Source organism: Capsicum annuum, chromosome 11 (genome assembly GCF_002878395.1).
Source record: "Capsicum annuum cultivar UCD-10X-F1 chromosome 11, UCD10Xv1.1, whole genome shotgun sequence".
Lineage (NCBI taxonomy): Eukaryota > Viridiplantae > Streptophyta > Magnoliopsida > Solanales > Solanaceae > Capsicum > Capsicum annuum.
In genome coordinates, this window is record NC_061121.1 from 21,356,863 (window position 1) to 21,379,359 (window position 22,497).

General features: G+C 27.4%; 2 protein-coding genes across 3 annotated transcripts; one reads left to right on the forward strand and one right to left on the reverse strand.

Annotated features, from left to right (window-relative positions):
* Positions 1 to 10,505: 10,505 nt before the first annotated feature.
* On the forward strand, positions 10,506 to 15,249 carry LOC107870912. 2 transcript variants are annotated; one of them, XM_016717606.2, is made up of 6 exons: positions 10,508 to 10,869; positions 11,123 to 11,223; positions 11,399 to 12,651; positions 13,887 to 14,300; positions 14,377 to 14,597; positions 14,747 to 15,249. In XM_016717606.2, the coding sequence occupies exons 3-6, from the start codon at positions 11,553 to 11,555 to the stop codon at positions 14,999 to 15,001; spliced, it is 1,989 nt and encodes a 662-aa protein (XP_016573092.1). In that variant the 5' UTR covers positions 10,508 to 10,869; positions 11,123 to 11,223; positions 11,399 to 11,552; the 3' UTR covers positions 15,002 to 15,249. The 2 variants fall into 2 exon arrangements, with proteins under 2 accessions (XP_016573091.1, XP_016573092.1); XM_016717605.2 differs by having other exon boundaries at positions 10,506 to 10,869; positions 11,123 to 12,651.
* A 3,893-nt stretch (positions 15,250 to 19,142) lies between these two features.
* LOC107871931 lies at positions 19,143 to 22,021 on the reverse strand. The gene is made up of 5 exons (XM_016718775.2): positions 21,950 to 22,021; positions 21,507 to 21,584; positions 20,057 to 20,177; positions 19,760 to 19,980; positions 19,143 to 19,610 (listed from the first exon to the last, which is right to left on the reverse strand). Exons 1-5 carry the CDS (start codon positions 22,019 to 22,021, stop codon positions 19,356 to 19,358), a joined length of 747 nt encoding a protein of 248 aa, XP_016574261.1. The 3' UTR covers positions 19,143 to 19,355.
* Positions 22,022 to 22,497: the final 476 nt, after the last annotated feature.

The window sequence follows — 22,497 nt, forward strand, 5'->3', positions numbered from 1 at the left end:
GTAAAAAATGAATTGATATGTCAGAAAGGTTCTATTTGTTTGAAATGAAAGAAAAGGTAAGTATCTAAAATTGGTTAAAAAAATAATAATCTCTTTTTATGTGTTTCACAGCAAGAAAGTTTTGGGAAAATTTGTAAGACGTTTTACTTTCTTTTTCCATATTAAGTCCAGCAAAAAAAAGAAACTTGAAAGGAAAAATATTTTATTCCAGCAAGATTTTCTTTCATTTACCTAACAATTTTGACGTGGGAAACAAAATTTTTAGGTAACTTTCTTCATATTGATATGGAATCTAAGAAAATTAGAGAACCTTCAAAGATAAGGGTTAATAAAAAAAAAGATCGAAAAGAGTGAGATTTATTTACTTAGTGAAGCTTCAATTGGTAGGATAATGGTTTGAGAAAAGGGCAAGTTATTATCTATTCGCTAAAAATTAATTATAGCAAATGTATTGTTTCCATCCTGAACTATAAATGAAATTGCTGAGACACTCCCCAATTTAAAGGGGGTCCTATTAACCCCTGGACTAATTAAAACCATATTTTAGCAACCTTAAGTGCCTACGCAGCACATATGTGTGCCTACGTGGACCTTCAGTATGTTGATTCACGCAGTGTGCCACGTAGGCCTTCTGGTTGCCAAAAATATAATTTTAATTAGTTCAGGGGTAATAAGACCCTCTTTATGTTGGAGTGTGTCTCAACAATTTCGTTTATAGTTTAGGATGAAAATAGTGCATTTTCTCAATTAATTACATAAGTTAAATATACAGAAAATGTATGATAGGAGTACTATTTTATATATATAAAAAAAAGTATATTTTATATATCTTTCATTAATCTATAAAAAATATATATTTGTTGACTATTATTTTAATAGGCAACTATATATGTCAGTTTATTTTGAAAAAAAAAAACTGATTTCTTATGTTAGAGTAGGATCGAAATAGTCTCTTAAATATATATTTCTACACTGTCTTGGTCTTTTAAGCTTGTCAAAAATAACATCTTTAATATCTTACAAATATTTAACAAATTCCTAAAATTGATGAAAATTATCCATATAAAAAAAATAGCAAATATACTCACATTTGAAGAGAACTAAATAAAAAAAAAGTGCTCATCTAAAATCAAGAGTTTATATTTTGGAATTTGATAGAGTATACTTTCTTCCTCCATCGTTACTTGTTCGTCCATTCTATTGGCATAGAGATTAAGAAAAAGTAAATGATAGAGATATTTTTACCATATTATCATTTGAATATAATAAATTTAATGCTTTTACCATATTTTCCTTTGAATATAATAAATTTAATGCTTTGAAAAATGTATTAAATAATCAATCGTATTTAGTGCTAAGGGTAAAATAATAGAAATCAGTAAATTATCCATGAGAATTTGGAGCTTGATTTGAGATGCTTTCATTATCTATCAAGTGACACTAAAAAGCGCATAGAAAAAATATAAAGTAAGAGCTGATTACTGATAATGTGTTTTCAGTTTGAATGAAATAGTTCAAACATGAACAAATGTCTTGAGTTGCAACTAAAGTATTAATGCTCTCTAACGTAAATCTTGACGAGTTGAATATTTCTAATACTAACTCCTTATGAGCTTGAATTTTGATAGCAATATTGTATATTATCATTTCCATTTACAATAAATAATAGAAAAAGTGCAGGAAACAGACATGAATTTGAGAAAATTATCAGTATAATTGAGTTTTCATTTATTTATACAAATTTATTTGGTGTATGAATCTATGATTGTGTCAATAATAGAAATTTTATATGATTATTAAAGAAATATAAAGGTGGAGTAACTATACTATTCTTTGAATATGCATGTTTCATTTTTATTTAGTTTAGAATTAATTAAAAACAAAGGTATATATGCCTTAGTAAAAGTTCAAATAGAATTCTTTTAAAAATATAAATGTTAAAATAAACTTACAAAAAAGAACTAAATGACTTCAACAAATATCATAATATTTATAATGATGAAACAATCTATCTATATATATAATAAAGCAAAATAGTCTAACCTAGAATTATGCCAAGTGGCATTTAAAAACTAGCTACTTGATATTTGACAACAAGAATCTATTTTGTTGGCAATAAAATTTATTTTGGTGAATAATCAATTAGTAATCAAGCAACTTATATGAAAAAAATTACTATGACCAACAAGTCATTCCAAAATAAAAAATATTTCAATAGAGATGTCATTCCTTAAAATATGTGAACAATTAATTTAAACAACATAAATAATAATATTATAAAAAGTAAATATTTATGATTTTACCACAATTGAGTAAATCAAGAAACTATTACAAAAAGTCAATTAGTAAATAGTAATCATGTAATTTATATGAATAAGATTATAATAATCAAAAAGTCATTTCAAAATAAAAAAAAATTATGAAAAAAAAGTTACCCGTCAAAAAATATACAAAATTAATTTAAATAATAATATTATTTAAAAAATATTTATGAGTTTACTACAATTTAGTAAATCAAGAAAGTATTACAAAAAAAATCAATTAGATAATAACTAATTAATAATCAAGTAACTTATATAAAAAAGATTATTATGATAAATGAGTCCTCCCAAAATTAAAAATATTATGAAAAAGATGTCATCACTCAAAATGTGTATTTAATTAATTTAAGTAACAATACTATATAAAAAAAACATTTATGATTTGATTACAATTGACTAAATCAAGAAATATCAATTAAGAGAATAACCAATTAGGAACCAAAGAATTTATATGGAAAAAAATATAATAATCAAAGAGTTATTTCAAAATTAAAAATATTATGAAAAAGATATAATCACTTAAATGGTAACTTTGAAAATGGAAGAGATTTAATTTCAATATATTTCAAGAAATTTTGTTTAAAAAATATCCATTCATATTTATTGAAAGAATTTTCATTCGATATATTTTAAGTAATCTATGTTTAAAACAATATGTATTCATATTTAATGAAAGGATTTTCATAATTAAGAATAACTATCAATGAGTAATTACACTATCATTCTATATTAGGAAATGAATAAATGATAATCTTGAATTTAAAAAGAGGGTAGATTGAAAATAAATAAATATTAAAAAAAATTAAAATGAATATAACTATACATAAAAGATTGCATAATGTTTATAAAAAATAACTACTAAAATTGTATAGTCCATATTAATATTCGAAGTCAAATAAAATTTTGCTTTACAAAATTATTGATCAGTTATATAATCTTATATATGTCTGTAAGAATAATTTTGGATTTTAAAATAATTGAATTTGAAAAAGATACCTAATTTTGATGAATAAAAATTAATTAAAAAAATTAAATTATCTTATATAAAAATTTAAATGTGTAGATCAATAAAATGAGTTAGAAATAAATATTTCTTAATAATAAAAATATCAATAAAATTTTATGATAAGTTTTATATGATGAAATATAGGTGCGAGTTACTAATAAATTAGAATATATGCAATTAAAGTATTACTATAAAATGAATATTTATATGACAAAAAGTATTTATGATTTCATTCAATGTAAGTCAATTAAGGAAGCATGACAAAATTGATTGAGAAATATAAATAGAAAATGAATAATCAATTAACAATTCTATACATATATATGGAAAAGGATATTTTACCAATTGCAACTAATCTAGAAGTTTTAATGTCATAACGATTTTTCACTATATAATAAGGCTACATTCAGTAAAAGCTAATTAATATCTGTCATAACATGTTGGAGAAGATGAATTGTGCAATTGATTTCTGCCATAACTTATCTTGTCGTGATAATCGCTAGAATCTCAATTTACCGTGAGTATTGTTTTAGAATAGATTTTTCTTGATTTATCAAGTCAACTAAATATACAGGCTATGTTGCATATTCATTTTATCTTCTACATGTTTGGTGAAAATTTTATAAGCCAGTATTCATGTACTTTATGTTTTATAAAAAATATAATTTGTACTCTTTGAAAATTTAAGTTAGTGATCTTTTAATATGTCATACATTTTTAAAAATATATAAAATTTTATCTTGGTCAAAATGTGCAAGGAGAAGTTTAGCAATAACATAAAAATTTACAAGTTATACATTAAATATGAAGAAACTAATATTGATATTAGATAGTTGATTTTTTTGCATTGCAAATATTGTTGCTTTAGATTTTAGTGAGATAATAATATGATTTCAAAAATTAATAAACTATGATACTAAATTACTAATCCATTATATTTCTATATATTAGAATAAACACTTGATTTGTCTATACTATATTTCTATATGTTATGATTAACAATTAATTTATAAATTAAATGTGCGATTTTAATAATATATTAAAAATTTTATGATATTGTATTAGGAATGATAGTTAAGTGACCTTAGTAAAAAAATGATAGTTGTATAACTATCTATGAAATTTACCCGACACTACGATTACTATCTCAAAAGCTATATATCGAAGATCAAAATTTGGGTGAGTATCTCGTGGATGATACTCAATGGGCAATGCTCAAATTCAATAAATCAAATACTTATGAATATTAATTTTCTTAAATTCATTATATTTAAATTCTTACTGCAAATATTATTGTACTTTTACGTAGCATATTGTACTAATGAGAAAGTTTTTATCATTTGTTATTTGTAAACATTATGCTACAAACTTTCTTATTTTTTTATTTTAGTTGATATAAACAAACAACGAGTTCAATCATGTTTATATTTAAATTTGTAACTCTAATTTTAGAATATTGTAGATCTTTTGGTGCAATAATTATTTTGATCTACTTTGTACAATATAACGGATTAATATCTTATTGTACTGATGAACATGAGGGGTTAAATATATGTTGAATGTTCTAAGATGGGAGGAAATTCAATTTCGATAGTGATTAATATTTATAATTTCATTCAAATTGAGTAAATTGAGAAAGTATGATAGGGTTGATCGAAAATAGAGTTGAAAAGTGAATATTCAAACCTCTGGAGGACTAAATCATTTATTCAAAAAAATAATATACAATACGATTCATTAATATTTGTTGGTCCATTATCATAAGAGAATAAGTGAACATAGTGAAATCGTGCAAACATGTTAGGACTTTAGATAATGTTATAAGTTATTTGTTGAAAAAATCGTAATAAGAAAATATGAGAGAGGGAAAATTGACTATTATGGAGATTTTGCTCAAAATATTTGCCTTAACGTAATGTTTTAAATTTATAAAAAATATACTATGACTAAGATCATGCAAAGGAATACAAATTTACTTTGAAGGAAAAATCTATTAAGACAAGAAAAGAGAAGGGGAAACTCCTTTCTTCCTTTTGATAAGAGGGTGCAAATTAAAATATTTAATATAAAAGAATTTAAATTTCAAGTTAAAATTTTATAGAGAAGCCTCATGTGCATAACTCTAAAACATATCTTTCATTAGTTCTTTGTTTTTCTAACTGAATTTTGAAGTCACTTAACTAATAATAATTATGTTAAATATGCATTTTTTTTGTAATTATATGATTTTTTTACAAAATAAATCAATTTAGATCACAATATTATCTAATATTCTCAAATAATTATATTATAATATAATATTATTTGCATGCGGATACTAACTTTCGATTTTTTTTTTAAATTTTATATAATTAATGATATTAAGTTCAATATTTTAATAGTTATTTTTTGTATGTCATAAATTTATTAATTTTAAATATGTGAACGATATTGAATAATTTTTTTATTATAGAAAATTAATAAAATAATAATTTCTATAATTAATTTCATTTAATATCGACCGTGCATTGCGCGGGTACTAATTCTAGTTAACTAAAAAATGAATTAATATATCAGTAAGGTACTATTTGTTTGAAATGAAAGAAAAGGTAAGTATCTAAAATTGGTTAAAAAAATAATAATCTCTTTTTATGTGTTTCACGACAAGAAAGTTTTGGGAAAATTTGTAACACTTTTACTTTCTTTTTCCATATTAAGTCCAGCAAAAAAAAAGAAACTTGAAAGGAAAAATATGTCTTGGGAAAATTTGTAAGACGTTTTACTTTCTTTTTCCATATTAAGTCCAGCAAAAAAAAGAAACTTGAAAGGTAAAATATTTTATTCCAGCAAGATTTTCTTTCATTTACCTAAATTTATTGCAATTTTGTCATGGGAAACATAATTTTTTGATAACTTTCTTCATATTGATATGGAATCTAAGAAAATTAAAGAACCTTCAAAGATAAGGGTTAATAAAAAAAAAGATTGAAAAGAGTGAGATTTATTTACTTAGTGAAGCTTCAATTGGTAGGATAATAGTTTGAGAAAAGGGCAAGTTATTATCTATTCGCTAAAAATATGGAATCTAAGAAAATTAAAGAACCTTCAAAGATAAGGGTTAATAAAAAAAAAGATTGAAAAGAGTGAGATTTATTTACTTAGTGAAGCTTCAATTGGTAGGATAATAGTTTGAGAAAAGGGCAAGTTATTATCTATTCGCTAAAAATTAATTAGAGCAAATGTACTGTTTTCATCCTGAATTATAAATGAAATTGTTGAGATACACCCCAATTTAAAGGAGGTCCTATAACCCCTGAACTAATTAAAATCGTATTTTAGCAACCTTAAGCGTCTATGCGACACATATGTATGCCTACGTGAACCTTCAGTATGTTGATTCACGCAGTGTGCCATGTTTGTGCCACGTAGGCCTTATGGTTGCCAAAAATACAATTTTAATTATTTCAGGGGTAATAAGACCCCCTTTATATTGAAATGTATCTCAATAATTTCGTTTATAGTTTAGGGTGAAAATAGTGCATTTTCTCAATTAATTACATAAGCTAAATATACAGAAAATGTATGATAGGAGTACTATTTTATATATAAAAAAGTATATTTTATATATCTTCCATTAATATAAAAAAAAATATATATTTGTTGACTATTATTTTGATGGGCGACTATATATGTCAGTATATCAGTTTCTTTTGAAAAAAAAAAAGAAATCTGATTTCTTATGTTAGAGTAGGCTCGAAATAATCCCTTAAATATATATTTCTACACTATCTCGGTCTTTTAAGCTTGTCAAAAATAACATCTTTAATATCTTACAAATATTTAACAAATTCCTAAAATTGATGAAAACTATCCATATAAAAAAAAATAGCAAATATACTCACATTTGAAGAGAATTAAATAAAAAAAAAAAGTTCTCATCTAATATCAAGAGTTTATATTTCGGAATTTCATAGAGTATTCTTTCTTCCACCATCTTTACCTGTTCGTACATTCTATTGCCATAGAGATTAAGAAACAATAAATGATAGAGATATTTTTACCATATTACCATTTGAATATAATAAATTTAATGCTTTTACCATATTACCCTTTGAATATAATAAATTTAATGTTTTAAAAAATGTAATAGGTAATGAATCATATTTAGCGCTAAGGGTAAAATGATAGAAATCAGTAAATTATTCATTTATTTTATAAACTAAATAATTATTGTTGGATATCTCAAAATAGAAAAATAAATAAGTAAAGATGGATCGAGGGAGTATATATTAGGACCAACATAAACCAATTACATTTATAAGTCTGTTTTTATTTTTATTGAAACTATATGGGTAAACAAATACTTCGTTTATATTACTTGTCTCCACTGTTATCAATGGATTAGGACTACCTCAAATAAAAGTAAACCAGAAAATTAGTGTTGGACTAGTAAAATATATATTAAACTTAGTCATTCCTACGGAGAAGACTTTATTATACTTCCACCAATAATAACCAAGTAAACGGTAAATTAAAGTTGTGTTCTTCTGATTTATAGGATATCATGAATTCGAGCTGTGAAAATAGTTACAAATATTCATATTAAAATAAGTTGTCTACGTGATGTGAAAAGAGGAACAAATACTTATATTAAAATAAGTTGTCTACGTGACTACATCACACCTCTTGAAATGTGATACTTTCGGATTTGTTAATACGATATAATTTGTGCACCTAACTGCCCAAAGTGAAGTTTACTAAGTAAACACAACGACCCAAAGTCATGAGAATAGCCAAACAAATTGGTTCAGTTGCACCAAATGCTCATATTGGTTATTAAGTGGTTGTCATTGTTTCAATTTTTGTGGAATTGGAATCTAATTCTATATCTGTGGAGAAGTTAAATCCACTGAATTTATTGACTTTGATATTTTATCCCAAATCTGATTGCGTTTTTGCCAAATGTAGGGATCCTTTTGTTGCTCTTTAGGAAGGAAATTATTATATATTGAGATTAATATTATTAATATCATATCATTACATGACTATAATCCTTATATGTTATGAGTCAAGTTATTTGATATTCTATGTATCACTAATATCTCAATAATTTTAATCGACAACAAAATAACTCCTACTTATTTTGTTTGACTAGAATTATCATTAGCGTGTCAAAATAAAAAAGGGTCATAAATAACCATAATCTATTGAATTTTGATCTATATATTCTTCATTAACTTATCGGCTCAGAGAAATTTTCACTGCTATCTTTTGTCTTAAATATAACCACTCACGAAAGTAAAAAGGGACAAATTACCCCTTGCACTAAGGTTAAAACCATGTAGGGATATATTTAGATTCTTTAATTGTCTAAGGGCGTATTCAAATATTTTTAATTGCCTCCCCTCCGCCCCACCTACATCTCAACATAAATGACTTACCTTTTATTGGATCTTAGTGTAATTTAATTTGATACATCATACATTTAACTTTAACCACTATTATTAGAAATAAAGAAAAAAGTAAAGAGGAAAGAGAGATGAAACTTTGGATTCTTGCAATTTGAACCTCTAAATTACATATTTAGTAACTACCATTCACGCGAATTTTGTTACTAGAAAATTAAGGCAAACAATATTACATTTATTATACCGAGTTCTCTTTTTTTTTCTTCTCTCTTTTTCCCATTTTAGTGCTAAGAAACCAGTCTACACTTCTTTGACTAGATCCAAAGTACAAAAGGGCAAAAGAACTGCCACCCAAAAGAAGTGTAAAGCAAAGTTCCAAAAAGCAAACATCCAAACACGACTTTATAATTAAGTGAGACGCGGTCAAGTAGTTGAAATGAGAGATAGACTTAGAATTCAAACTTTTTGAGTTTTATTTTAAAGTTTTAACACTAAATCTAAGTATATTTTCAATGTAATAAGTTCATATATATACTATTTATTGTAATTTTACAAAATTTTCACAAGAAATTCAAATTGAATCCGTTCCTGATTGAAATTTCTCTATTTTTAATTAAAAATTTTAGTTTAAATTTTTTTAGTTGAAAAACCTATAAATAGAAATTGTTTTACTTTCTTAGCAACTTTATATGTCAAGGTATGAATTAATTAAGCTATTTTCTTACTAAGCTTATGTGACACAATCTGAATTAGTTATGTTCATAGTAAGTCCACTCAATGATTTTGAATTAATCGATTCAATAACTTTGAATTGTAAATACCTAAGTTTTAACTAGTTAAGTTTTTTTCTTACTGCTCCTATCTGATGGGATTTGAGTTAGTTATTCAAATAGTAAGTTAAGTTAACGTGTTCTGAATTAATTGGATCAATAATTTTGAATACTTAATATCCAAGGTTTGAACTAGTTAAGTTATTTTCTTAGTTAGTCTATGTGATGCGAACTGAATCAGTTATTCTTCATTTTAAATTTCGTACGAAGAAAATAAAGAATGTCATAACTTTCTTCATTGTTAACGAAATTTGACCCGTTGTGCTTCACATAAGAAACGTGTCAATTGTTAAGTGAAAGCAAACAGAAAAAAGAAGACCCACTATAACCATCCAAAATCTTTAATAGACAACAAAAAATTCACAAAAAAATCTATAATAGAGTTTAAAGTGCAGAAGCGAATTTAGAATTTGAGGATAATGGAGCATTATTAAAGACAGATTGATGTTAGTCGAAGTGAGAGAGAGATATTTCGAATTGGAATGATAAACATATAGAGGTTGGAGGTATTTAGGTGGCTGATGAGGAGACAATAAACTTGAAATGTTAATTATGTAATTGTTTTTTTAAAGAGCTTACTTTTATAGAAAATAGTCTTTTAACAAAATTTAACCAATCAAATATAAAATAAAAATATTTCATAAGAAGTGTTTTTCTCGGTATTAAATAACGCTTAAATTCTAAGGGTTGTTTGGTAGGAATGAAATAAGTAAGGATATTTATGAAATTATTTTATTTTACCTGTATAAGATGACAATCCTACCATTTTAATACAAATTATAGACAAAATAATTATGCAATTAATTAATTAATACCACAAATGAAACATTAAATAAAATTAACCTCATATTTTACTCCAAGATAATTATAGTTATTCCAGTCCAAACAACCTCAAAAATATCAATGTCCCATTGGCCACCTAAGCATACAAATTCATTACATTTATATACACTTTGATCATTCAGGTCCATATCTTTCACTCTCATCACTTCTCACCACTCTTTCATTTCTCCCCTCAATCTTTGCCAACATGCTAGCCTCCCAAACAAACAAACAAACAAAAAAAAATAATTCTTGATTTAGCTTAGAATTTTATGGTATTTAAGGTTACTATTCTAAGTTTGTGTTCCCTTTTTTCTTTACTTGTTTACATGGGAAAGTACTCATGAGCATTCAAAAAATCTTTTTGCTCAAAAACCACTTTAATAAGTGTTTTTGAGTCAATTTATGTACAATACAATGACTTGGTTTTTCACTTCTCTATGTAGTTTCTTGTCTTGGTTTGGATTCAAGATTTTCTTGTTCTTGGAGAAATACATAGACAGGTAATAAAACCTTTTTTTTTTAGTTTTTCTTTTTTGGTTAGATTAATTGATAAATTTGTGACATGTGATCAGGAGGTTATATGTTCAAGCCGTGGAAACAGCCCATCGCAGAAATGTAAGATGAGGCTGCAAATAATAGACCTTGTGGTCCAGCCTTCCCCCTAACCTCATGCATAGCGTGAGCTTTAGCGCGTCGAGCTGTCGTTTTAGATTTTCATTTGCTTAAAGATTTTTTCTTTCTTGATTTTTGTAGGAGGATTGTGGATGAAAATGATCAAATGGAGTGCAAAAATCAGAAAAGATTAGATTTTGATGAGAAGGGTGAGGAAAAAGAAAGTTCTTTTTTGGTGCAAAGTAAGTGTGAGTATATATCTAGACAAGATTCTTTAGGATTTATGGAGAAACCAGAAGCTAAAAGTTTTTCAATTAAAGAAATGTTTGTGAATTTTAATGAAGGAGAAGAAAAAGAATTGATTGATAAGAATTCTGATCATAAATTGTTCTGTTTCTCTTTTTTCAATGATGTAAGTGGTCTTCAAGAACATATTGATGATACAAAAAGTAGAGGAGGAAAGGCAAAATCAGAGTTTTTTGATGAAAAAAATGTTAATGATCAAGAAAAGTTGGAGTTTTTGGGTGAAAAGAATGTTAATGATCAAGAAAATTTGAAGTTTTTTGGTGAAATGAATGTTAATGACCAAGAAAATTTAGAGTTTTTTGGTGAAAAAAATGTTAATGATCAAGAAAAGTTGGAGTATTTTGGTGAAAGAAATGCTAATGATCAAGAAAAGGGAGAGGAAAATGTTGGAGATCTTTGTTGTGAAGAGATTTTGAAGCAAGATGATGAAGTTTTTAGTGATGAGGAAACACAGAATTCTGAAGATATATGTTATGAAATTCACTTGGTTCCTGAGAATCTGTCCTTCGGCCGAAATTCAAGTCAAGGGTCTTATGCTATTGGAGATGAAGATTTGATTACAAGTGATGAATTGTATTTTACTAGGCATCATAATAGATTCTTGAATGTTGATCAGTTTATGGAAGTTGATGGAGAAAAAAATGATGATATGGGGTTTATAGAATTGGAAACTTCTTTGCATAATTTAAGTTCTTCTATTGATACAGAGGAATTTGCTTCTAAAAGTGTTGATGGTGTTGAAGTAACAGATGTGAAGTGTGAGGAAGTGAAGTTGATGGATGATTTTCAAGAATCTGTATGTCATAATTCGAGTCGAAAATCGTGGGATACTGATGATTTTGGTTTTGAAAATGTTGATCAAGTTGGAGAAACAGATGTGAACTGTGAGGAAGTGAAGTTAATGGAAGATTTTCAAGAATCTGTGGATCATAATTCGAGTCGAAAATCATGGGATACTGATGATTTTGCTTTTGAAAATGTTAACAGCATTGAAGTAACAAATGTGAACTATGAGGAAAAGAAGTTAATGGATGATTTTCAAGAATCACCGGAACATTATTCGGGTCGAAAATCATGGGATACAGATTCAGATTCGGATGATGATGAATGTGATATCTTATTAGAACATCAGAATTTAGTGAGGCAAATGAAAATGGAAATGAAAAATTCAAGAATCACAGGGCTGCCTACTATATCAGAAGATTGTGAATCTCCTAAAGTAGTAGAAGATTTGAAGCCACTGAAAATTGATGAAAAGATTGTGTACAAAGATTGTATTGAAGAAATTCAGAAATTTTACAAGAGCTATGCTGAAAAAATGAGGAAATTGGACATCTTGAATTACCAGACATTGAACGCTATCAGTAAGTCTCAAAACTATTACTCTACCTCTTTTTTCAACTTGGTAAAATATTATTTATCAAACTAGTAGTTGTAGTATTTCGCTTGTAGTTTCTCGTCCTTCTATTTTTGCTTCTTTCTACTGCCTCTTGTACTTCGATTATTGCATTATTTTATTATAGTTGTTTATTTTTTCCCATCATGCTTTGCTTTGCCATGCTTTCTATAGTTTCTGCTTTGATATGCTTTTTCCTTGAATCAGAGGGTCTATCGGAAACACGCCTGCGTACATGCTACCCACCTTAAATACCACATGTAGAATTACACTAGCTATGTTGTGGTTGGTAGAAAATTATTTAACTTGCATCTTTATTTGTTACAATTTTGTTTGGTGTACAACAATTATGTGTCTTGTGTTCTGTCCATTTCAGTACTATTAAATAATCTTGTAAGGTCATTTTCAGAGAACTCTAGAAATAAATTCATCAATGAAGATTCTGAACCACCAAATTTATATTTTTGAAGATTGAACTTATTTCATATGCTTATTGTCTTGTCTCATACACCCTATGGTCCGGTTCTTCCCGCAGGGGATTTAGTGCATTTGGGCTGCCTTTTTTATTGTTTTGTCTGATAAATTTTTTAAAGATTTTTGACCATTAGATCCTTTGAAGAGACTAGTGTGACATAATCTCCACTTCTTGAAAAGTTGCCATAATCAGTGCCCAAAGGGGTGTTTTTGCTGTCCCTTTTCCAATTATGTCATGCAATTATTTTATTTAAAGTTATAATCAATGGCTTTTTATGCCATTCAACCGACTTTTTTTTGGTCCTTCCACTTGGTCCCCAATTTTCTTGGTCTAATCAAATTGCTCTTTTAGGGAAGAATAGCACAACCCCACAACCACTTGCTTCTTGGACTTGTAAGGAAGAAAAAGTTACCCAACTAAAAATCGTCAAAACACTAGCTGAATTGACAGATGAAACAATAAAAAGAAGGGTAAATGGACAAAAAATAACCTTACTATTCCATTTTGCATAGTCTACGGGAAAATTCATTGACCTGGAAACTAAAGCTCCCGCTATACACAGAGTTCAGGGAATGGCTTGACCACAAAGGTCTACTGTTGCACAGACTTACCTTGCATTTTGCAAGTGGTTGTTTCCACGACTTTGGATCCATGATCTCTTTGAATTAGCTTCTTGATATGTTCTTTTTGAGTCAGCTTGTGATCTGATATTTTACTCTTTAATATAGGTTTCCTTCAGCTAAAGGATTCAGAGGTGTTCATGTCAAGCAAAAAAGCATCAATTTCAATAACCAAGGCCTTTGCTTTACCAAGCTTCTTGGCAAACAAACAAAGGAAGATCTTTGCTGATCCATCACAAAAATCAATTAGTGAAATGAATAGAGACTTGGAAATAGTATATGTTGGGCAAATTTGCCTATCATGGGAAATTCTCTGTTGGCAATATGGTAAATCAAAGGAATTGCTTGAACATGATCCACACGAGTATCGCACATATAACCAAGTTGCCGGAGAATATCAGCAATTTCAAGTACTTCTGCAAAGATTCGTAGAGGATGAACCATTTCAAGGACCACGAGTCCAAAATTATGTCAGGAAGAGGTGTATTCTCCGTAGCTTTCTTCAAGTCCCGAGCATTAGAGGTATGCATGTTTTCATTATGTCGTATTAAAATAGCTCGATTCATAGGTAATATGGAGTATTTTGACTGTCTTGCAGATGATCGTTTCAAGGGAAAGCAGCACGGACATGTAGGGGAAAAAGATGTCATTTCCATAGTGAAGTTGGCAGAAATTATTAAGGAGACAATGCAGGTTTTCTGGGAGTTTCTTCGTGCTGATAAATGTGAAGCTAATTTCGCCTTAAAGGGTGTTCATGGACCTCAAACCGACACTGCAGAAATAGAGCTTTTTATGAATGTCAAGTTAGACCTTCGAAAGGTTTGTCTATCTTTATTCATAGCTATAATCTTCACCACTTAAAAAACACAAACAATTGTTAGCTACGAGCTATTTTAGCAACAAAGCTAGCTTTTTTTGTAACGATGTGACTTTCTTCGCGCTGTGAATCACTTTGATTGTCTATACAGAAGGAGAGGAAGCTGAAAGATGTACAAAGAAGTGGCAACTGCATAGTGAAGAAGTTCCAAAAACAGCAAGAACATCGATTGAGTCATCATTCATTATTCGCGTCTCTTGTGGAACTTAAACTGGTATCAAGAGTAATAAGTTTACCAAGATTAAGGAGAGATTATTTGGTCTGGTGCCAGAGGAAATTAAGCAATATCAATGTTGCAGGAAGGAAAGTTAGCATGGAACAATCTTTTTCACTTTTCCCATGCTAAGTAACTTTTAGTATATGTTTCATAATGTAAATGACGGTCTTCTAGGACTATAGTTCTAGGATATTTAGTTAACCCCCACCCCCACCCCCACCCCACTCCAAGAAAAGGATCTTAATCCCCTTGCTTCCCCTTGAAAAAATAGTACCTAGAGGAGGAGAAATGTAGACTGGTTTTGAAAGGCAAATTCAGAACAAGGATCAATGATTTATCATGTTTTAGAATAGTAAAATATCCCCTTCGTTCCAAAATAGTTGTCACATTTCACTTTTGAAAAGTTATATAAAATGCAATCATACTAAAAGGGTGACAGAATGCAATCTAAAATTTGAAATTGATAGATGGCTAATCTATGTTTGGCCATAGATTTTACTTTTTAAAATGCAATCATAGTAAAATACCTCTTCATTCCAAAATAGTTATCACATTTCACTTCTCAAAAGTAAAATATCCCCTTCATTCCAAAATAGTTCACATATTTTATCATGTTCTAGATTTTAGTACCTTGCAACAAACAGGTGTGTCTACACTTGATGGCATCATTTTATTTTTTTTTGGAGAATATAAACATTTATTTATGTTTGGACCAGAATAAATGAATAATGTGAATTAGAATCCCTCGTACCTTGATTGGACATCCTCTAAGCCTAAAGCACATGGAAAGATTACAAAAATAAAAAATAAACAAAATACTCCTAATAAGTGATGTCGAATTGCTGGATTGGACTGAATTTTAGTGGATTGAAATGAGTTAGTTAATAGATAAATGAAGGAAAAATGGTCTGAAATATATTTAAATTTTAATGAAATTTTGATGAAATTAGTTGTAACACGCATACATTTTGCGGGATTTTGTGAACTATCTAGACTATTTATTTGTGTATTGTATTGACATTTATTTGCATTAATAAATAGTTTATAAACATCACTAAATAAGCTAATAAATAGTTTAGGAGATCATAAAATACACTAATAAATAATTTAAAAGATCATAGGACTCGCACAAATTTTAGACATGTTACAACAAATTTTATCAAAATTTTGATATATTTTGGACCCTTTTCTCATAAATGATTCACTGATCCATTTAATGTTTTTTGGGTTGAAATTGACGAGTCAAATATGTTGAATTAGGAAATGAACGGGTCAATAAGCTGGTCTACGGTGGGTTAAGCCTGTCAAACATGCCGGGTCGACCCAGATCGACTCGGTCCACTAAGCAAACCCAGTCTGGTCAGCTCAAAGGCTATAGGATATCAAGTTCCGAATTTGATTAATTTTTTTGAGCTCAATTAACCTGGCCTGGACCAAAACCGGCCCGGCCCGGATAACCATTTTTTTTTAAAAAAATAATGGGATTTTGCAAAAGATATAAATTGAATTTCTAGTTTAAATTAAGTACTTAATTTTAATATATTACTAATTTACTATCAAGTATTATTAATTTATTATATTAAGTAACATATTTTATAAAATAGTAAATATATTGAATGATACGTATATATGTGTATATATTTTCTATAGACTCTAAAGTAGTATATATTTAATGTATACATGTATATATTTTTTAAATTAGTATATAACTATATATATAGTGTGTGTATATATTGTAGTATATATACTATAGTATATTTTATTTAAAGTATTACATATATATTGAATGGTACGTATATATGTGTATACATCTTCTATAGACTCTAAAGTAGTATATATTTAACGTATACATGTGTATATAGTTTATAAATTAGTATATACATCATTATATTGTAGTATATTATATTTAAAGTAGTACATATATATTGAATGGTACGTATATATGTGTATATATTTTCTATAGACTCTAAAGTAGTATATATTTAACGTATACACGTGTATATGTTTTATAAATTAGTATATAACATATATAGTGTGTGTGTATATATTGTAGTATATCTATTGTAATGTATTTTATTTGAAGTATTAAATGTATATTGAATGGTATGTATATATGTGTATATATCTTCTATAGACTCTAAAGTAGTATATATTTAACGTATACATGTGTATATGTTTTATAAATTAGTATATATATCAGTATATATAGGTATATATATTATAGTATATTTTATTTAAAGTAGTACATATATATTGAATGGTACGTATATATGTGTATATATCTTCTATAGACTCTAAAGTCGTATATATTTAAAGTATACATGTGTATATATTTTATAAATTAGTATATATATCATTATATTGTAGTATATTTTATTTAAAGTAGTACAGATATATTGAATGGTACTTATAGATGTCTACATATCTTCTATAGACTCTAAAGTAGTATATATTTAACGTATACATGTGAATATATTTTATAAATTAGTATATAACTATTTATTTAGTGTGTGTATATATTGTAGTATATTTTATTTAAAGTATTACATATATATTGAATGGTACGTATATATGTGTATATATCTTCTATAGACTCTAAGGTAGTATATATTTAGTGTATACATGTGTATATAATCTATAGATTAGTATATAAATCATTATATTGTAGTATATTTTATTTAAAGTAGTACATATATATTGAATGGTACGTATATATGTGTATATATCTTCTATAAACTCTAAAGTAGTATATATTTAATGTATACACTTGTATATGTTTTATAAATTAGTATATAACATATATATCGTGTGTGTATATATTGTATTATATATATTGTAGTATATTTTATTTAAAGTTGTACATATTTATTGAATGGTACGTATATATGTGTATATATCTTCTATAGACATATATATTTAACGTATACATGTGTATATATTTTATAAATTAGTATATAACTATACATATAGTGTGTGTGTATATTGTAGTATATTTTATTTAAAGTAGTACATATATATTGAATGATAAGTATATATGTGTATATATTTTCTAAAGTAGTATACATTTAATGTATACATGTGTATATGTTTTATAAATTAGTATATAACTATATATATAGTGTGTGTATATATTGTAGTATATATATATATTGTAGTATATGTTTTATTTAAAGAAGCACATATATTGAATGGTAAGTATATATGTGTATATATCTTCTATAGATGTATATATTTAACGTATACATGTGTATATGTTTAATAAATTAGTATATAACTATATATATAGTGTGTGTATATATTGTAGTATATATATTATTTTGTAGTATATGTTTTATTTAAAGTAGTGCATATATATTGAATGGTACGTATATATGTGTATATATCTTCTATAGACGTATATATTTAACGTATACATGTGTATATATTTTATAATTAGTATATATATATATATATAGTGTGTGTGTGTATATATTGTAGTATATATATATATATATATATACATACATACATATATATTGTAGTATATTTTATTTAAAGTAGTACAAATATATTGAATGGTACGTATATATGTGTATATATCTTCTATAGACGTATATATTTAGCGTATACATGCGTATATGTTTTATAAATTAGTATATAACTATATATAGTGTGTGTGTATATATTGTAGTATGTATATTGTATTATATTTTATTTAAAGTAGTACGTATATATTGAATGGTACGTATATATGTGTATATATCTTTTATAGACGTATATATTTAACGTATACATGTGTATATGTTTTAGAAATTATTATATACTATATCATTATATTGTAGTATATATCTTGTAGTATATGTTTTATTTCGAGTAATATATATATTTAACTAACGTATAGTCATATACATGTAATCATGTGTAATTTTAATAAATGTTTATATTCTCCAAAAAAACAAAATGATGCCATCAAGTGTAGACACACCTGTTTGTTGCAAGGCACTAAAATCTAGAACATGATAAAATATGTGACAACTATTTTGGAATGAAGGGGATATTTTACTTTTGAGAGGATAAATGTGACAACTATTTTGGAATGAAGGGGTATTTTACTATGATTGCATTTTAAAAAGTAAAATCTATGGTCAAACATAGATTAGCCATCTATCAATTTCAAATTTTAGATTGCATTCTGTCACCCTTTTAGTATGATTGCATTTTATATAACTTTTTAAAAGTGAAATGTGACAACTATTTTGGAACGAAGGGAATATTTTACTATTCTAGAACATGATAAACCATTGATCCTTGTTCTGAATTTGCCTTTCAAAACCAGTCTACATTTTCTCCTCCTCTAGGTACTATTTTTTCGAGGGGAAGCAAGGGGATTAAGGTCCTTTTCTTGGAGTGGGGTGGGGGGGGGGGGTGGGGGTTAACTAAATATCCTAGAACTATAGTCCTAGAAGACCGTCATTTACATTATGAAACATATACTAAAAGTTACTTAGCATGGGAAAAGTGAAAAAGATTGTTCCATGCTAACTTTCCTTCCTGCAACATTGATATTGCTTAATTTCCTCTGGCACCAGACCAAATAATCTCTCCTTAATCTTGGTAAACTTATTACTCTTGATACCAGTTTAAGTTCCACAAGAGACGCGAATAATGAATGATGACTCAATCGATGTTCTTGCTGTTTTTGGAACTTCTTCACTATGCAGTTGCCACTTCTTTGTACATCTTTCAGCTTCCTCTCCTTCTGTATAGACAATCAAAGTGATTCACAGCGCGAAGAAAGTCACATCGTTACAAAAAAAGCTAGCTTTGTTGCTAAAATAGCTCGTAGCTAACAATTGTTTGTGTTTTTTAAGTGGTGAAGATTATAGCTATGAATAAAGATAGACAAACCTTTCGAAGGTCTAACTTGACATTCATAAAAAGCTCTATTTCTGCAGTGTCGGTTTGAGGTCCATGAACACCCTTTAAGGCGAAATTAGCTTCACATTTATCAGCACGAAGAAACTCCCAGAAAACCTGCATTGTCTCCTTAATAATTTCTGCCAACTTCACTATGGAAATGACATCTTTTTCCCCTACATGTCCGTGCTGCTTTCCCTTGAAACGATCATCTGCAAGACAGTCAAAATACTCCATATTACCTATGAATCGAGCTATTTTAATACGACACAATGAAAACATGCATACCTCTAATGCTCGGGACTTGAAGAAAGCTACGGAGAATACACCTCTTCCTGACATAATTTTGGACTCGTGGTCCTTGAAATGGTTCATCCTCTACGAATCTTTGCAGAAGTACTTGAAATTGCTAATTAAAAAGAATTTGACTTGAGTTGGTCGAAATTGTCACCAATTTTAATTTTGAAACTTATTTGCCACCCCATACTAAAATTTTCTCATCAAACTACTCATAGTTCAATATATCTAATTCATTATTTTTTTTTTGTTATCATCATATATAATATAATATATCAAAAAATTAAGATTTTTAAAATCAATTAATTTTCTTATGGTCAAACAGATCTTTGAAGATAATTTCAAAATATAATCCAAAATTTATGGCTAAACATATAGTAAATATATAATTTTAAAATTATTGATTCAAAATTTATGGCTAACAGTAGGTAATTTTCTATTTATTTGATATTTCTTGATAATTGAGCATTATTAAGAAGAAATAGTCTTTAAATATAGGGCAGAGATAGAAATAAGTACTAATTATTGTCTTAAATTTTTAAAGCAATAATTATTTTGGATTTTTAAAATTAAAATCATACTTATTTTGAACGAAAATAGTAATTTAATTTTATAATCAAATTAATTTTCCAAAAGCAAAACATATATAACCACTCCTTTGAGACAAATGTAATAAAATTTAAAAAGTAATCCATCCTAAAATATTTTGGAAATTTTTGTTCTTTCCAATTAGTTTTAGAGAATTTGTTACATTTTTCGTAAAGGGGCAGTGGATGGATGAGGGAGAATTTATCAAATTCCAAGCCCCAAACTTCACGATGAACAACTAATACTAGTATATAATACTCTCAATAATCCGTGGGACCATTTAATCGGATAGATCAAGCAAGGGGTGGCAAATGGATTGTTTGGGGTGAAGTTGGGGATCAAGATGAGCTGAAAAATAAATGAGTTAATGCCTAACCCTGCCTAAATTCATTTGGGTCAATGGGTTAAATTACTAAAAATTACACTAATACACAACTTATGTTTTCAATATTACAAAAAATTCCAACTCCCTAAACATATTACAAAAATCCCAATATATACACAGAATGCTATGTATATGTCGGCTATGTTATGTATATTAATAGGGAGAGAGAGTAAAATAATTTAAAAAGTGGGAGAGAGTGTAATTGCTTCCAAAAGTGTAATCCAACCCGTTCAAATGCAAGTTTATTCTAACTAAATATTTTCTTTCTAATTTTTTCATGCTCGGTTGATCAAAACTTTTGAGAAATATTTTCTCGAAAAAATAATTGCTTAAACATAGGGAAATTGAGAAAGAAAAAAGTTAGACAAACTTCTTTATAAATTGTTCTTACACATTATTGAAACCACAGAAAAATAGGCTGATGGAGATCATGGAGTTCAATACCCTTACCACAACATTATAACATACCTGCTTCAACTTATCCATGCACATTGACATGCGTATTCTTGTCAATAAGTGGCTGGCAAAATAGGCAAATGCAACCAGCTATTTGCACAACCAATGTCAGTCTTTCAGAGATAGAAATTTCATCTCATCTATTTTTTCAGTTCATTCAATGGTTACTCAATATGTCCATTTCATATTACCTCTCTCAATGTAAATTTGACAACAAGCTTTTATAATAATATATCATGCTTCTATTAAATACAGTTTAAATAGAAGCATCAAAGAAAGTATATGGGAGAATAGGCCAGCAAATTTGGTCCAAGCCCAAATGATCCGTTCAACCCGCTCAGCTTATAATGAGTTGGGCATTACCCATTATTAAAATGGGCTAGATTTGGGCAAATCCAATTTAACCCATTTATTTTGACAGCCCAAATTGATCCATTCCAAACTAAAATAGTTACCTTGATTTCACATATTCTGTGAAGTGCAAGTGTGACGCCAAGTCCTTGTTTTTCATTTCCTGTGAAGTGCATGTACCCTGATTCTTCAACAAGTTTCTCTTGTACGTTTATATTTATTTTCGTTTTTTTCCTTCCTCTCCGTTCTTGTCGAAAATCATGGTGAAGAGCTCTTAATATTACTCATATTTTGATTTTTTAGTTTAAGTATAATCATTTTCTTTTCGTTTTTCAACTTCATTTGTAATTTCATTTGATAATCAATACGAGATTTTGACTTAAATTTTGCTGTAGCTTGAGATTTTAAATTTTAAATTCTAATAGTTTTGAAATTATTAGGAATACTTGTTGCCTATAAGATATTTACTTAATTGCATAAATAAGCCTCCTTTATTGTGAATATTAATTTTATACTCTAATTATGATTGAGAGCTATTTGTATACATTTTTATTTCTTCCCTCTCTTTTGTTGATTCGGTGTTAAAGATTAACTTTTTTTTAATATTCTACTACAGCAGGTGAAGATGTCAATAGAGTTCAATGAAATAATT

Bases quoted from the DNA above. Each gene is read 5' to 3' on its own strand.
- LOC107871931 (XM_016718775.2), bottom strand. From the start codon at position 22,021: ATGCACTTCACAGGAAATGAAAAACAAGGACTTGGCGTCACACTTGCA. The intron at 21,585-21,949 runs GTAACTATTTTA...TTGTGCAAATAG, and splicing joins ACAGAATATGTGAAATCAAG to CTGGTTGCATTTGCCTATTT. The intron at 19,981-20,056 runs GTATGCATGTTT...ACTGTCTTGCAG, and splicing joins TCAAGTCCCGAGCATTAGAG to ATGATCGTTTCAAGGGAAAG.
- LOC107870912 (XM_016717605.2), top strand. From the start codon at position 10,772: ATGTACAATACAATGACTTGGTTTTTCACTTCTCTATGTAGTTTCTTG. The intron at 10,870-11,122 runs GTAATAAAACCT...TGATTTTTGTAG, and splicing joins TTGGAGAAATACATAGACAG to GAGGATTGTGGATGAAAATG. The intron at 14,301-14,376 runs GTATGCATGTTT...ACTGTCTTGCAG, and splicing joins TCAAGTCCCGAGCATTAGAG to ATGATCGTTTCAAGGGAAAG.